This window comes from Formica exsecta, unplaced genomic scaffold (genome assembly GCF_003651465.1).
Source record: "Formica exsecta isolate Colony F162 unplaced genomic scaffold, ASM365146v1 scaffold72, whole genome shotgun sequence".
NCBI lineage: Eukaryota > Metazoa > Arthropoda > Insecta > Hymenoptera > Formicidae > Formica > Formica exsecta.
The window spans coordinates 4,831,741-4,846,766 of NW_021853485.1; the positions used below are offsets into that span (position 1 = coordinate 4,831,741).

General features: G+C 33.3%; 5 protein-coding genes, 1 long non-coding RNA gene and 1 other non-coding gene across 7 annotated transcripts in view; 4 read left to right on the top strand and 3 right to left on the bottom strand.

Annotated features, from left to right (window-relative positions):
- Positions 1 to 744, top strand: part of LOC115243437 (60S ribosomal protein L27a) — a 2,288-nt gene extending 1,544 nt beyond the window's left edge. The window contains exons 5-6 of the mRNA XM_029820448.1: positions 280 to 415; positions 606 to 744. Coding sequence (XP_029676308.1) covers positions 280 to 408 — 129 coding nt within the window. The 3' untranslated portion in view covers positions 409 to 415; positions 606 to 744. The remainder of the gene's footprint in view (positions 1 to 279; positions 416 to 605) is intronic.
- LOC115243436 (splicing factor 3A subunit 2) lies at positions 427 to 2,200 on the bottom strand. Its single transcript, XM_029820446.1, has 3 exons — positions 2,064 to 2,200; positions 1,419 to 1,973; positions 427 to 1,327 (listed from the first exon to the last, which is right to left on the bottom strand). The coding sequence occupies exons 2-3, from the start codon at positions 1,962 to 1,964 to the stop codon at positions 1,049 to 1,051; spliced, it is 825 nt and encodes a 274-aa protein (XP_029676306.1). The 5' UTR covers positions 1,965 to 1,973; positions 2,064 to 2,200; the 3' UTR covers positions 427 to 1,048.
- Positions 2,201 to 2,549: 349 nt separating this feature from the next.
- On the top strand, positions 2,550 to 4,626 carry LOC115243435 (WD repeat domain phosphoinositide-interacting protein 4-like). Its single transcript, XM_029820445.1, has 8 exons — positions 2,550 to 2,650; positions 2,723 to 2,845; positions 2,934 to 3,201; positions 3,291 to 3,531; positions 3,620 to 3,768; positions 3,865 to 3,966; positions 4,050 to 4,168; positions 4,240 to 4,626. The coding sequence occupies exons 2-8, from the start codon at positions 2,800 to 2,802 to the stop codon at positions 4,347 to 4,349; spliced, it is 1,035 nt and encodes a 344-aa protein (XP_029676305.1). The 5' UTR covers positions 2,550 to 2,650; positions 2,723 to 2,799; the 3' UTR covers positions 4,350 to 4,626.
- LOC115243438 lies at positions 4,598 to 5,364 on the bottom strand. Its single transcript, XR_003885228.1, has 3 exons — positions 5,239 to 5,364; positions 4,901 to 5,149; positions 4,598 to 4,789 (listed from the first exon to the last, which is right to left on the bottom strand). It is a non-coding gene; the product is annotated as an uncharacterized LOC115243438 (long non-coding RNA).
- Positions 5,365 to 5,920: 556 nt separating this feature from the next.
- Positions 5,921 to 6,027, top strand: LOC115243730. The gene has a single exon (XR_003885260.1). It is a non-coding gene; the product is annotated as a U6 spliceosomal RNA (small nuclear RNA).
- Positions 6,028 to 6,348: 321 nt separating this feature from the next.
- Positions 6,349 to 8,685, top strand: LOC115243468 (phosphatidylinositol glycan anchor biosynthesis class U protein). The gene is made up of 4 exons (XM_029820514.1): positions 6,349 to 7,070; positions 7,241 to 7,443; positions 7,561 to 8,245; positions 8,317 to 8,685. Exons 1-4 carry the CDS (start codon positions 6,941 to 6,943, stop codon positions 8,568 to 8,570), a joined length of 1,272 nt encoding a protein of 423 aa, XP_029676374.1. The 5' UTR covers positions 6,349 to 6,940; the 3' UTR covers positions 8,571 to 8,685.
- LOC115243466 (helicase MOV-10-like) lies at positions 8,673 to 13,666 on the bottom strand. Its single transcript, XM_029820513.1, has 11 exons — positions 13,286 to 13,666; positions 12,865 to 12,965; positions 12,168 to 12,617; positions 11,858 to 12,025; positions 11,619 to 11,775; positions 11,391 to 11,527; positions 11,035 to 11,157; positions 10,604 to 10,818; positions 10,257 to 10,533; positions 9,844 to 10,138; positions 8,673 to 9,641 (listed from the first exon to the last, which is right to left on the bottom strand). The coding sequence occupies exons 2-11, from the start codon at positions 12,891 to 12,893 to the stop codon at positions 9,318 to 9,320; spliced, it is 2,175 nt and encodes a 724-aa protein (XP_029676373.1). The 5' UTR covers positions 12,894 to 12,965; positions 13,286 to 13,666; the 3' UTR covers positions 8,673 to 9,317.
- Positions 13,667 to 15,026: the final 1,360 nt, after the last annotated feature.

Genomic DNA, 15,026 nt, shown 5'->3' on the forward strand with positions numbered 1-15,026 from the left:
TATATATATATATTTTTTTTTTCTCTACTTTTTTTACCATTTGGTAATAATTTCCCTACTACTATACATGATGAACTTGCAACGGGCGGTCTTAAAAGTGCTGTACAACACTTATATTTGTGTAGATTGTTGCATTCTGATCAATTCCTGGCAAAATATTTTGAGATATAATTAAAACATCCCTCATACTTAAACACGAAAATTTTAAATATTTTAAGAATACACATACATTTTGACATTACAGAATTTATATCGAGTAATCAATGTTTATCTTTTCAGGGATACTACAAACTCTTGGGAAAAGGTCGCCTTCCTAAGCAGCCTGTTATAGTAAAGGCCAAATTTTTTAGTAAACGGGCAGAGGATAAAATTAAGGCAGTTGGTGGCGCATGCGTCTTGTGCGCGTAATCGTTGAGTATGTTCTTCCTTTTTTTTTTTTTAAATTCTTGCATTGTTTATGATTTTGCAATGGACTGGAAAGTGTTGAAATATTTCTACAAGATGTAATGTTTGTGTAAATAGTTGCATTCTAATGAGTCAATTATGAAATATCTTTCAAGGAACCTATATAAACAAAATACTAATTTTATGCTCTTTACTTTCAGGATAAGCCTCATTTCCATAAGTGTACTCTTATTATTACAAATACTAAAACTTTATAAAAATATTTAAAAAATGTGAAGATGTTAAGAGTAATTTATGGAAACGAATATATATTTCAATGATAAATAAAATTTTTTTTTTTAAAGACATGTTTTTTTGTGCCTCATAAGTTGTCTCATTCTTGTAGATAGATTGCATCTTATTATATACATTTAAATATATTACATATTTTTTGACTGCGTTAATATCGAACAGACACATTTGGTCTTTTGCATATTGATGGAAATATATAAACAGTTATATTCCCTTTAGAATTCTGAGAAAAATGGATATAAGATCATATATGATCTTATATAATTACACAAATACATTTTTTTTCTCGGGAGGATAATACGCGCGAGTTTTTATTAATAAAAAAAAATTTACTCGAACTGTATCAAATGCATTACGCTAGATGAGGCGGTGGAGGAGGTATTTGCATTCCACCCGCTAGGAGAGCCGGTGGAGGCGGTACCGGATTGAACATGGGTGGTCTAGGAGGAGGCGGCGGAACAGGCACCATCGAACTCAGTCCCGGTCTTATCAGAGGAACCGGCGGCGGCGGTACTTTGCCCACGGACGGTTTTTCGTTCTTGAATGCAAATTGCAAAAAAAATTGTTTTGTGTCCTTGTTCCAGTGAGTCCAGAACTTTCCTTCCGCCTTTTCCACCTCTCTGCTGGGTACCTGTAATTTGTTATAAGCGATATAAAGGCTCAATATCATTAACGGAGAACGATATTTAGAATATTCGGAGGTAGCCTTCCCGAATTCTTACTTTGAAGGCGATAGTTTCGTATGGTTCAGCCGCAAACAGTAGATACTGCCATTTGCGATCAGGTGGCTCGACCCTCTGCTCGTAGGCGGACATAAACCTGTGCCGGGATATCACATTGTCCGCCACTTCCGGATAGTCTACTTGAAATAGTAGACTCTGCTGGCCAGATTCCGGATCGCGCTGCTTCGTAACTCGATAACCAGGTCGACCGATCTTTACGAATTTCTTGGGCTCGACTCGGGGTTTCTCCGGCGCTAGGGTCTGCGGCGCTTCCTTGGCCTCCTTCGCGGCCCTCCTGGCCAGATTAGCCTGATGTTTCTTACCCTGAGTGTGCGCCAGGTAACTGCCCTCGTTGTTATGCAAAGTAAGACACAATTTGCACTCGTACGAGCCCAGATGATTCTTCATGAAATACGGATCCTTGTTCAAGTCGATAGTCTCCAGGGCGAGCTGACGGAGCCGTTCCCGGCGGTCGCGGTTGCTCTCCGACCAGGAGGCGACCCCGCCGCCGCCGGTTTTGCCACCGGGACGATTTTGGAAATCCATCCTCGATCACTTAGAATGAGGAGATGAGATTTTTTCAAAAATCGTTCTTCGTAAAATGTAAAAACAACTGCATCAAATAAGAATGTAAATATAAATAACCTCGTATGATATGCCTATAATGCACTCCGATTCACTCGATTGTCTCACTTGTTACAACCATGTTTGATAACGTCGTTAGATGGGTGATGGGTGTACTAAGTAGTAACGTGCTGAAATCTCGTGCCTCGTGCTCGATTGGTTCGTTCGCTCGTTTGGACAAATTCTCGATTGACCGTATCGCGATACCGCGATATCTTCTTTCCTCATATCGTAAAATATGTTCCTCGTCAAACTAAACTTTATTGTATTTTTTCATCTTTTCTTTTCTCTGCAAAATATTTTATTACTCAAACTGCGGAGATTGTAATACGAGTAACATGTAGTTATCAGGCAATCTGTATCATCGAACCACGCATTTAAAGAACGAGATTATAGGAGAGAATTTGACCACTCAGGACTGGACGGACAGAGATTTCTTTCTTCTTATTGGTAAAATCCTATGCAATCTCGATTTTGGACAATTTTGCCGATGTAAGCATGACAGCTTGTTTCAAGCGTGACAGATTCATATCGTACTTCTCTGTGTTCATTGTGTCTGCTATTGTTATGAGGAAGCACACTTGTTGACAAATAATGGAAGCATCAAGGTTCGACCAGATTTAATACATCATGCATTCAATGTTTAAATTGTTGCTAAAAATCGATTCTATTTCCTGAAGAGAGAAAAGAAAGATCAAGATTATTAATAGAACCACTATATGCTCTATTGCTGTTTCGACGCTAACTACCGAGAATTATGGCTGCGAAAGGCATTCACACATTGAGATTTAATCAGGATCAAGGTGAGCTTCTCAATCTTTTTAATTGGAGGAAGTGTGTTTAAACTACGACATACAATCTTTTCATTGGCATTGTCTCTCTCTTCGATAGGATGCTTTACTTGTTGCATGGAATCTGGGCTGAGAATTTATAACGTCGAACCACTGGTCGAGAAGGCACATTTTGATAATGATTTCATGGGAAGCATCTCCATGGCGGAGATGCTCTGGAGGACAAATGTGATCGCTGTAGTAGGTGGTGGAAATCGTGCTAAATTCGCCGATAACACTGTCTTAATCTATGATGATCTATCAAAGAAGTTTGTCATGGAAGTTACCTTCACCAGTTTGATCAAAGCGGTCAGATTGCGAAGAGATAAGTAAGTTATTTGACATACCACATGTTTCTTCTCGTGACACAAAAGGGGAAAAAGACATCTACTTATATAGGAATGATCTTGCGTCGTAGAATGGTGGTAGCGCTACAGCGAGAAATTCACGTCTTTTCATTTCCCACGCCTATTCGAAGGCTGTTGACGCTCGAAACTAGAGATAATCCGATGGGTTTGGTAGAAATTGCGACGTTTGCGACAGCGCAGAGGCAGCTACTAGCTTTTCCTGGCCACAAACTCGGTAGCGTACAATTGGTGGATCTTGCTGCCACCGAGACTGGAAGTTCCAGTGCTCCTATCACTCTCTCCGCGCATCAGGTACTTTAACAATTAATAACGCGAGCATTGTTTCATTTATGTTTACTATCGCATTCATATGTATACATTTCTATTGTAATGACAACAGGGTGCACTGGCATGTCTGGCAGTTAACGGAAATGGGACCATGATCGCTACTGCGTCGGTTCAGGGAACTTTGATCAGAGTATGGGATTCTGTGCGCAGAAGTTTATTAGTCGAATTGAGGCGCGGTGCGGATCCCGCTACGCTTTATTGGTCAGTGTAAATAAGATTAATATCATCATGCGATGCATTAGCATTTTAAGCTTAACATTTGTTATTTTATTAATGATTGTGTGATATTTTTTTCAGTATAACTTTTAGCAGAGACTCGGAATTTTTGTGCGTCTCTAGCGACAAGGGAACAGTACACATATTCGCTCTGAAAAATACTAGTTTGAACCGACGATCCACGTATGTGAACAATCTTTTGAGTGAACAAATAGTCATTTTCACTGTGTGACATATGAATAACTTTATATTATCGTCGTTTTCAGTTTTTCAAACATGGGCTTTCTTGGTAATTACGTTGAGAGTCAATGGGCACTAGCTACTTTCACGGTACCTCCAGAGTGCGCGTGCGTTTGTGCGTTTGGCACGCACAATTCTGTGATAGGTATTTTATATGAAAAAAAAATTTATCATTGATATGTGCTTTGCTTCCTATCTTTTTCTTCTTCATTTCAGCCGTATGTATGGATGGAACGTTTCACAAATACGTCTTTACTGCAGAAGGCAGTTGCAATCGGCAAGCATTCGACGTATTTCTCGATGTGTGCGACGACGAAGATTTTTAACATAAGGCCTATCGCGCGTTTATGAATAAATACAAGATTATTATCGTTATAAAACAGTACTTGCAACGAAATTTCTCTAGTCGGTTTGCAAACGAGATTTCTTGTATGTGATAATTGTGCAGGTACAGGTAATCGAGTCAATTATGCAAAAAGTACACGAGTCATGAAAAAATTGATGTGCCATGTGGCTTTCAACTTTTTTACGACATACATGTGCTTTGCATAATTATAATTATAAAGAGTTGTAATAAATATTGATAGACATATATTTTCTACAACAAACAGGCCATGTAATTATTTTTTACTTATCACCTAGCTTTTATATGAAAAAACTTTACATAACATATACGAAACACTGATTCTACAGGAACATTCAAGTAAATTTTATAGAATAACTTATGTTCATTTGTCCGAAGAGAAGGCTCGTTCTCTATATCTCTCTGGAAGAAATAGATTGCTTGTTACAATAATTAATAAGGAAGTAATAATTATTACAGATAATTAAGTAAATTAACTGTTTAACAATATTTTCAAAAAAAAAACGTGCATACTATATGGCTCAGGATTTAGCATAGGTCGAATCATGGAAGCATAACAGAATACACCTATAAGTCCAACAAAACCTCCGACAAATACACCATATCTCCACCCTCTCAATCGCATAGCTTCCAATTTATGTATACGCAAAGAAACGTGTACGTGAGCTTTAAATATCAATTAATTTTAAACATGAATAGAAAAGTTTCTATCATGGAAAATCACACATATTCCATTTGTTTCCATTTGATTATATCTCCAATCTAAAAATCACATACTATTGATTAAACCATAATATCGCCACAAAAAGATATCGCACTAATTCTTATTGGGGCAATTATATTGTATTAACCATTAAATAATTCAGTTTTATTTGTGCAAAAACTATTGCATATTATATTGAAAATCTCGTGTTTATTTTTGAGGTTATAACAGGAATGGATTAGGAAAAATCCTGAGAACCAACCATCATATGGACGCGTTCAGAAATTCTATTCGTAGATCCGTTCTATAATAAGTCGTATGTCGTTAATCATAAGCAAATTGACCAATCACAGTCGAATGTTCTCGGAATAATCGACTGTGATTGGTCAATTTGCTTACGATTAACGACATACGACTTAAAACTGGTTTATGCAGGCCGTAACTGTTAATTTATGCCGGAACCGTTAAAGTTTAACACTAGGATTACAATGCTTTTGTTTGGTCAAATTTCAATCTTTAATCCTTAATCTCAATCTTTAATGCGTAGTCTGATACGGGCTTTAGGAGCAAAGATTTCTTTGTCCTGGGCTGTGTTCCGATTCCCCACCCGAGTGCACCCGATATTATAGTATACGTGACATATATTATAATTTCGGGTGCACCCGGGTGGGGAATCGGAACACAGCACTGATTGGTCAATTAAATGCTAATACCCTACGCTTCTCTTTGCTACGATTCAATGCCGCTAGGTGGTGAATCAATTTTAGTTTCTCGCAAGTACACTTATAACGATATTCAATTTATAAGATATTTCTTCAAATATCTAAATTGTACTTGCTTCGGCAGTACATATACTAAAATTGGAACGATACAGAGAAGATTAGCATGGCCCCTGCGCAAGGATGACACGCAAAATCGTGAAGCGTTCCACATTTTTTGCTCTCAACTAGTTATTACGATAATTATTAATAAAGTGTGAATCATTTATTTTCCTACGCAATATATTAGATTTGTTTTTTTATAGCTGAACTTTCTACATTAATGTACTAAAAATGATATATATACATATATATAAAAGTAGCAGAGAAAAAACGAGAGAGAAATTATTACAGAGTAGATAATTATATTTATACCTCTATATGTAAATCTTATAAAAGAGAGAATTTTTATTTAAAAAAATTAACCTTTTTTTCAGAGAATTTATAAAATTATTATTTACATATCGATGAGATTTTCGAGAAATAAACTTTGATACATTCGTCTGTCGATTGAACATGTTTTTTTATGAATAGATTAATTTTGAAAATAAATGCACGAATTGCGCGCAATTTTCTCATGCAAGAGAAATTTGCGATTCAAATTATAAAATTTTATTGACCCACGATAATTTATCGAGCTCTAGATTTTCGCGATTTTTAACACGATTGACACAATAATCGTATATTTTCCCATATTTAAAAGAGACCAAGAGAGAAAACTCAGAGAAAAAATATATATTATGAAAGTTTTGTAATTTTAATCAGAAACGAGTATATTTTTTATCGTACACAAATATATACTAGTGTGTTTGGAAGTGTCAAAAGAGAAATGTTGACGGTGTCTCGGTTTCGTCGCCGCATGTGTGATTTTCTTAGGAAACATCACGATCTAAGATAAATACGATCTCGGGGAACGCACATAAGTAGAACGATTAAGCCGAAAAATTATTTCTCGACATTGTCAGAGTTTATCGATAACGATATCCTGTTGAGAAAGTATGCGGACACCACTGCCGCTCCATTGACAGGTTATATTCGCGAATAAATGTGAATCGATCGCAGTGTAGAATCGCGAAGGAAAAAAAGGAAAACATGTCGAGGAAGTGGTTGTCAAATTTCGCATTGGCCGGTACCATCAGATTACTGTTAATGAACTCTGAATATCAAAAAATCATCAGCAATCGTGTCGAGGTGTCAACCGCTCTGAACTCTTGGAAGAGAGGTTAGTTGATTTTTTGTGTGTATTAGAGTTTATAAAGATTATAGAAAGAATATAATTTCGTTTTGATTGCTCAAAGAAATATTTAGCAAAAATAGTTTTATTTTGATCGATTAAGGGGCAGATTTTTATCACGGCAGCGATTTATAGCACTGATTCTGGTCGATTTTTAGTGACTGAGGGTGTTTACTTATACGAATTCGGCATAGATCCCTATGAAGGAGATCTGTTCCATGAGACCCCAATAGGCTTATACGTCTTTAAGCTTATACAGAAGTATTTACCTCAATGGGCATTATTTCTGCTGTTTGTTGTTACTGATTGGACAACTGCTCTGTGCCTCGCCCTTACTGCGAAGCGCTATGCCATTGAGCTGGTCAGTTTGGCATTGAGATGACAGTTGATCTTGGAATCTAGTTTGAATGTTTTTATGTTCGCGATGATCAATCAAAAAGGTGTATAATGTTTATATTTCTATTTGTATATATTACAGGCAACAAAAAGAAAAGAGGGAAAGGAAGATGGTAAGAAACCTATTGATATTCCTGGCAGATCTGCTCTGTATGTTTCTGCGGGGTATTTGTTCAATCCTTACATAATACTGAACTGTGTCGGCCTAACAACGACAGTTTTTACGAATCTACTCTATTCGATCGCGTTAGTATCAATGACGAGACGTTCCATATTCTGGAGTTGCATGTCGATAGCGCTGCTGACACTGCAAGGACTCTATCCTGTGTCGCTCATGGTACCCGCAACCATTTACGTCGCCAGCGCGGCAAGGAATAGGAGGACCAGTATCATTACAATGTTAATCATATTTACGAGTGTCTTAACCGCCCTATTCATCATTTCCTACAGCATCATGGGAAGCTGGTCGTTTCTACGGAACACGATCGGCTTCATACTGACGGTTCCCGACTTACGTCCGAATATCGGCCTGTACTGGTACTTCTTTACAGAGATGTTTGAGCATTTTAGATGGCTCTTTATTGCATCCTTTCAAATAAACGTCAGTTTATTGTACATAGTCCCGCTAGCATTGCGATTACGACGCGATCCAATGTTACTGGCGTTCTCCTACTTAGCGATAGCTGCCATATTTAAGTCCTATCCATGTATAGGAGACGTCGGCTTCTATATATCTCTACTACCATTATGGAAGCACTTGTTTCAACGTGAGTCAAAGAAAATCAGTTTCAAATCATTGCTACAAATTGTTTCTAATTCTAACTTTGCTTTTTTCCAGATATGCAACAGGGATTTATTGTAGGTTGTTTTCTACTATTTTGCTCGGTATTTGCGCCGACCGTATGGCATCAGTGGATATATTCCAGATCGGCGAACGCAAATTTCTATTTTGGAGTAACACTGGCGTTCGCTATAGCACAGATCTTCCTTCTTACAGATATCTTGTTTGCCAGTGTGAAACACGAATTTGCAATACAACATGGTATCAATAAGAAGGTTAATGGAAATGAAGCTAAATTGCTACTTGAATAAAAATAAGATGCTTTTCCAAATATGTATAATACTTTTTGTCGATGAACAATGATACCAAGTAATACAGTATTTCTGAAGCATTTGTTTCATAAGAATAAATAGTTTTTTACAAAAAGTGTTTTTATTAAAGCAGATCAATATGCGCCAATTAATTTTAAGGCATTTGTTATCACTATAAAATCTTGTTCTCACAATGTATCAGGATGATTAGACAAGACTTGTAATCCCAGTTACAGTCATGTTTTTCATGATAAAAAAGGCAAGAATATAAAAAAATTTAATTCTACAATTGTAAAACCACAGTGGAAAAAATCAGTCTAAAAATATCTTGTATGAAATTTTCTGTTTACACCACTATAATAATATAATAATGATATAACTTTTAATTAATAACATTAGCTTATAACATTAAATACTACGATATTTCAGTTATAAATATACTTTATACATGTATCACACATGTATAAAATACCATTTGTGAAAATAATTTTAGGAAAAAATTTTTTATATGAACGTTGTAATTGTTAAAATCGATATTATCAGGATATTATATATTTAAGTGTAACAACTTAATACTGGAATATTGTACTTAATACTGATCATCGATACATGTACGTTACTCTAAACGTACTTAAAGAAACGACATATAAATACTAAATTAAATTATCTGGTATATATATATATCTCGCGATAAACCAACGCAATTAATGTCTTTAAAAACATATCTGTCAATCAGCTATATTTTTTCTATGTTAGTGTTAATTTTTTCTCCATTGCACGCACTAGTACATTGGATAATTCTTCTTTTTTGTTCTTCCCAAGGTCTACAGTAACAGATATTTTCGTCGTATTTAATACGTTACTATCATCATTATTCGCATCTGCTTTGTAATCGCTTATTAATTTCGCTATTTCATTTGGCTTTAATGGGGATTGTTTGAATGGGATACATGCGCCATGCTTTTCACAATATTCCCAGAGTACTTTCCAGTTATCATTTGTGCAAAGAATATCTGGATTGCCTATTATTATCATAAGTGCTTTTGCACGTGTCAGAGCAACATTAAATCTCTATATAAAAAAGAAAACGAACGTGTATATATATATAAACAATATTATAATAATATATAAATATAATATTTATATGTGTATATAATATAAAATAATGTATATATATTAATATAATATATAATGTGTATATGTATTTAACATAATATAAAATACTCAGTACGAGCGTGCGTGCGCGCGCATATTATGAAATTGATTCACATACCTTTGAGTTAGATAAGAAACCAATGTGTTCTATATTGTCATGTTTAAAGATTTTGGATCGTACTGTTGACAATATTATCACAGTTCGTTCTTGTCCTTGAAATGTCTCAACTGTTCCCACAGCTATGTTTTCCAACCGTATCTCTGCTAAGCGATTAATAATTTGTATTTGTTGTTGCTTAAAAGGCGTTACTATTCCGATATCCTTCGGCTTTATCGTACGCCTTCCAAATTTCGTATTAATCAACATTTCCACATATTTTATCACTACTAATACTTCAGCTGAGTTAGAGACACTACAAATTAAATATATTTGTACAATTTTGCAAACAATTATAAAAATATAATTTAATTGCACTTTAAGCTAAGCCAAGTAAAGTGAAATGTATGTTTATAATGTTTAAATTTATTAACCTTTGGGTTAGAGATCTCTCTTCTTTGCCTAGAACTTCTTGAAATATCATGGGAAATGTTTTGTTAGGTAACTTCGACCAATTCAATGCAATTTGTGTATCAGCTCCTCCACAGATTTCCAGTTCTCCAGAATAAAATTGTTTATTTGATACATATAGAAGTTTTTCATGACTACGGTAATTTTTAACCAATTTCGTTATATAGTTTGGATTATATTTTCCATTCTGCTTCTTATATGGATCACAATCATTCATTAATCTTTCCAACATAGATATTCCTGTTGTGAAGAAATTACTTTTGTAATATATATACTGCGCGATATTTAATATCATTTTGGATGAACTTGCCAAAAAGATGTTTGCTCCATTTAGAGCGAACAACAGGTCCCAATTGATAAGGATCACCTGCAATAACAATTTGCGCTTGTGACTCAATTCTTTCATCTTCATGCTTTCTATTTGTTATCATTAGAGGAATCAACATCTCTGGTTCAATCGCTTGACTCGCCTCGTCAACGATTATATAAGAAAAATGATTCTCTCGAAAATTCACAGCACACAATCTGTAATAAAACACTCAGAAAAAAGAGAAAATGCTACATATATATTAAAAATCTAATTAATATAAATAAATATAAGGTAACTTTAAGATAATCCTTTTACTTGTATACAAATTTTATTAATATTATTAAAGAGAAGCCTATTTATATGTTTAAACACATGCTCAAATACTATACTATATACATGAGAAAAGCGAAATATATATCTAGAATACATACCTTATGGATGTTATTAATGTTGTAATAATAATTCTTTTTAATAACAATATCTCTTTTGGCAAAAAGATAGCAGTTTTGTCAACAAAATTTGTACATGGTCGAATTTGTTCATCTATATTTCCCCTGTTTTTAAACAAACGAAATTTACTTTACGACATATATATAATCCTTATTGTTTTTTAAATAATGTATGATGCAACTACTTAAAAAACTGATTATTATTATATAAAATGCAACTATATATTATTTATAATTATAATTATATATATATAAAATTGATCGCATTACATTTATATTATTTTTAGGAATAAAAAATATAGAAAGAAAAAAAAACAATATAAAAGCGAATCTTTTACCATGGTCTAGATGGTGCATACATTCGATACACTATGTTTGCTGGCACATTCCCAATTAATCTCTTGGTAATTTCATCGACTGCTGCGTTAGATGTTGCGCATACCAATATATTTTTCATAGGATAATGTTTCACAATCTATCAATCAAAAAATTAAACATAAAAAAAGAAAGAAAATAAAAAAATATTCTTTTTACTAAATGTTAAATATAAAAAGAAAATGAATTACTTGACTTATAGTTTCTACTAATGTTGCTGTTTTCCCAGTGCCTGGAGGACCAAAAATTATATAAGGTGCTGGGTATGCCGTCTTACTCAAAATCATTCTTACTGCTTGTTTTTGTTCTTTGTTTTTTTTTATGTTAGTATTTATCCATTTGATGTCGCTATATAAGTGTATGTTTGAAATTGTAGTGATAAAAAAGCAATATAAATCCAGATAATAAAATATATAATTTTAAAACTCACTCTTTTAAATCTATACTATTTGTTTTGAGTTTGGGATATATAATTTCTACCAAATTGCGTTTTTGACACATTATCATCAATGCATAATGACAACATCTTAATGGCCAATGTCTACTCCAAAAATTTATATTAAATTTCTTTTGTTTGTCTCTGAATGTTTCTGCATCTCTATATTATACAGGAAATTAATGTGTATCAATATACGTATATGTATGTTTTATTATTATTGTTATTATAAATAATTGTATTATTACTATTATAAATGTGCTAGATTCCTCTATTAATACATAATAAAAAATTGTAAACTTACTTAGAAGAATATGGCTGTATTGTCACTTCATTTCCTGTCACTTTCATAACTCTAGCCCAAATGGTTTTTTTTGAAATGGCTTCATAAAGAGTAACTTTATCATCTGGTATAATTACAGAATTCCCCTTATCCAGAGATGACACATTAATAATGAAACATTCTTTTAAATTGGAACTCTTAACTTTATGATTCAACAATCTATGCCGATATACTTCGCGATCTAATTCAAACTGTTCTAGATATAAACATATTTTTAATATAACCAAATAATCATTATAATCTATCCTTTGTATATTAGATAAACTCTTAATGCATTTCATATAATTGTGACATGTTTGTGGAAGGGTATCGTGTTCCACCAAAGAATATTTTAATGCAAGAGATAAATAATGTGGAACTGTGGTCATTGGTGGCTTAAATATTTGTGCTAATGCAAATGCTGTACAATTCCTAAAAAAATGATCAAATTCTATGACACATACCTAACTAAACTTGATATAAGAACTTAAATATAAATTGCTTAATAAAATAGAATTACAAGCAAATAATTTTCTTAATATGCAAAATATCATACGATGTGATATAAAACATCGTCAAATTATTTGCAGCTTTATATATGCTATACATGATGTTTTAAAAATATAACACTAAAAAATAAATTTATTAAGATATACTATCGTAACATAATTTTTCTTACACAGGGTTCGCCTTTTGATTCTTCGCCATAATATGAAAGTAGATATATATTAAAATTGATGGAATATATATTAAGATATATTAATCTGTCGAGTTGAAAGTCTAAAAGCCATAGGTTCAGAAGATAATTTCATAGAACAGAAAAAAATAGAGATATTACGTATAAAATAATTTCTACTATAATTATAAATCTATTATAATTATAAATCTTTACACAAGTACCACAATGTAAGTAGCTAAAAATTGTATATCAAATTTTATATTAAAAAGAAAAATATATCCTTTTTTTTTATGTAACTCATGTAAAAATCTTAGAAAAAAAGAAAAATGTAACTGATATTTTTTTACGCTTTATCTGTCTCACATATAGAAACAAGTATTATAGTTAATAATATAGTAAATAATATATGAAATACACTTACATTTATGCGCGCTTTGCAAAATAATGAATATGTTAAATATTTGAAGTATTTCAAAATTATATAAATGCTGACAAGAAGAACTGCAAGAAAACGAAGCACTGATTTATAATCTAATCCATGCGACTTCGTTTTGCTTTATAATCTCCGTGTAGTGCCTCATGATTCACTTTTAACGTATCAAACGAAAGAGGGGATTTCCACACACATTGTATAAGAAATCTAAACTATAGGGGTTATGTGACCATGGAGTAAAGAATAACAGGAAGGAGCATTGAGTGCGTTCAGGAGACACAACCGTTGAATAGCAATCGAACGTAATTGGTTTTTACTTCTAGAACCAACAAATCAACGTCGAGTGTTGGACAAGACAATGCTCAAAATGAAATAAAATATGGGTAAAGCGGGGAGCACACACTTTTGCATAAGCGCATAATCACAAGCATAAATGCAAAAGTGTGTGCTCCCCGCTTAGGGCCAATTTCGCCAATCTCGGTTAAGCCCGTATCAGACTAGGCATTGAAGATTGAGATTAAAGATTGAAGATTGAAATTTGACCAATCAGGACAAAGAAATTTTAGTTTCTTTTGTTCTGATTAGTCAAATTCCAATCTTCAATCTTCAATGGTATGTTTTTATAATACAAAACGAATTTTATACGTTGAAAAATAGTATACGAGTATACGAAAAGAAAGATTTAATTTCTAGAATGTATCTACGTCTATTTTATTCCTTAAAATCGTATATTTATGTAATCGAAAAAACGTTTATTGAAAACGTATATAATTTATGAAAAAGATCTTATTTATAAATGTTTAGAAAATACTATTGTATAAATAATATAATCTATGTTTTTAAAACGTCAATAAACTGTTGCACAAAAATAATATATACACACAATGATTTTACAACTAAAATATACGACTAATAAAAATATTTTAAATATATTTTATATTATTTATATTTAACCATATATTAAGCTAAATAGAGATATGTTCTCAACATTTATAATGATTACACGAACTTCCTTTTATAAGTAGTTAGCTCTTTATAAGTAGCGAAAGAGTACGCTATGCTACGTGCGAGCGAGAGAGAACGCAAGGGGCACGAAACAGAGTATGTCCTTTTCTACGTGCATCTTTACCCCCACTCCTTAAATAAAGGCAAACGCTCGGTCTAGATATACTATGTCTATGGGGTAGACTAAAGGCCGTATTAAGCCCGTATCAGACTACGTATTGAAGATTGAAATTTGACCAATCAAGATAAAAGAAACTAAAATTTCCTTGTTCTGATTGGTCAAATTTCAATCTCAATGCATAGTCTGATACGGGCTTTACGGTTAATATTTGCGGATTGACCAATCAACCGACAAGCTGCTTTGCTCTGATTGGTCAATCCGTAATCGTCAAAAAGCATCTCTAGCGTCTTCTCGACCGCAGCCATTGGCCTAGTTTACACCGATATACTTTAATACGTACTAAGTACTACATTGGCCAATCATAGTCAGTCATTCCTTTAAAGAATGGAACGGTTATGATTGGACAGTATAGTATTTAGTACGTATTAAAGTATATCGGTGTAAATTAGGGCCGGTATTCATAGTCCGTTCTTATATTCAAGATCGTCTTAAGTGTGGTCTTGGGTCGTCTTATGCCCGTATCAGACTACGCATTGAAAATTGAAGATTGAAGATTAAAGATTGGAATTTGACTAATCAGAACAAAAGGGACTAAAATTTCTT

Bases quoted from the DNA above. Each gene is read 5' to 3' on its own strand.
- LOC115243436 (XM_029820446.1), bottom strand. From the start codon at position 1,964: ATGGATTTCCAAAATCGTCCCGGTGGCAAAACCGGCGGCGGCGGGGTC. The intron at 1,328-1,418 runs GTAAGAATTCGG...AACAAATTACAG, and splicing joins ACGAAACTATCGCCTTCAAA to GTACCCAGCAGAGAGGTGGA.
- LOC115243435 (XM_029820445.1), top strand. From the start codon at position 2,800: ATGGCTGCGAAAGGCATTCACACATTGAGATTTAATCAGGATCAAG. The intron at 2,846-2,933 runs GTGAGCTTCTCA...TCTCTTCGATAG, and splicing joins GAGATTTAATCAGGATCAAG to GATGCTTTACTTGTTGCATG. The intron at 3,532-3,619 runs GTACTTTAACAA...TAATGACAACAG, and splicing joins TCACTCTCTCCGCGCATCAG to GGTGCACTGGCATGTCTGGC.
- LOC115243468 (XM_029820514.1), top strand. From the start codon at position 6,941: ATGTCGAGGAAGTGGTTGTCAAATTTCGCATTGGCCGGTACCATCAGA. The intron at 7,444-7,560 runs GTCAGTTTGGCA...TATATATTACAG, and splicing joins AGCGCTATGCCATTGAGCTG to GCAACAAAAAGAAAAGAGGG. The intron at 8,246-8,316 runs GTGAGTCAAAGA...GCTTTTTTCCAG, and splicing joins ATGGAAGCACTTGTTTCAAC to ATATGCAACAGGGATTTATT.
- LOC115243466 (XM_029820513.1), bottom strand. From the start codon at position 12,893: ATGGCGAAGAATCAAAAGGCGAACCCTGT. The intron at 11,158-11,390 runs GTAAAAGATTCG...GTTTAAAAACAG, and splicing joins TATGCACCATCTAGACCATG to GGGAAATATAGATGAACAAA. The intron at 9,642-9,843 runs GTATGTGAATCA...TTTTTTATATAG, and splicing joins GTTTCTTATCTAACTCAAAG to AGATTTAATGTTGCTCTGAC.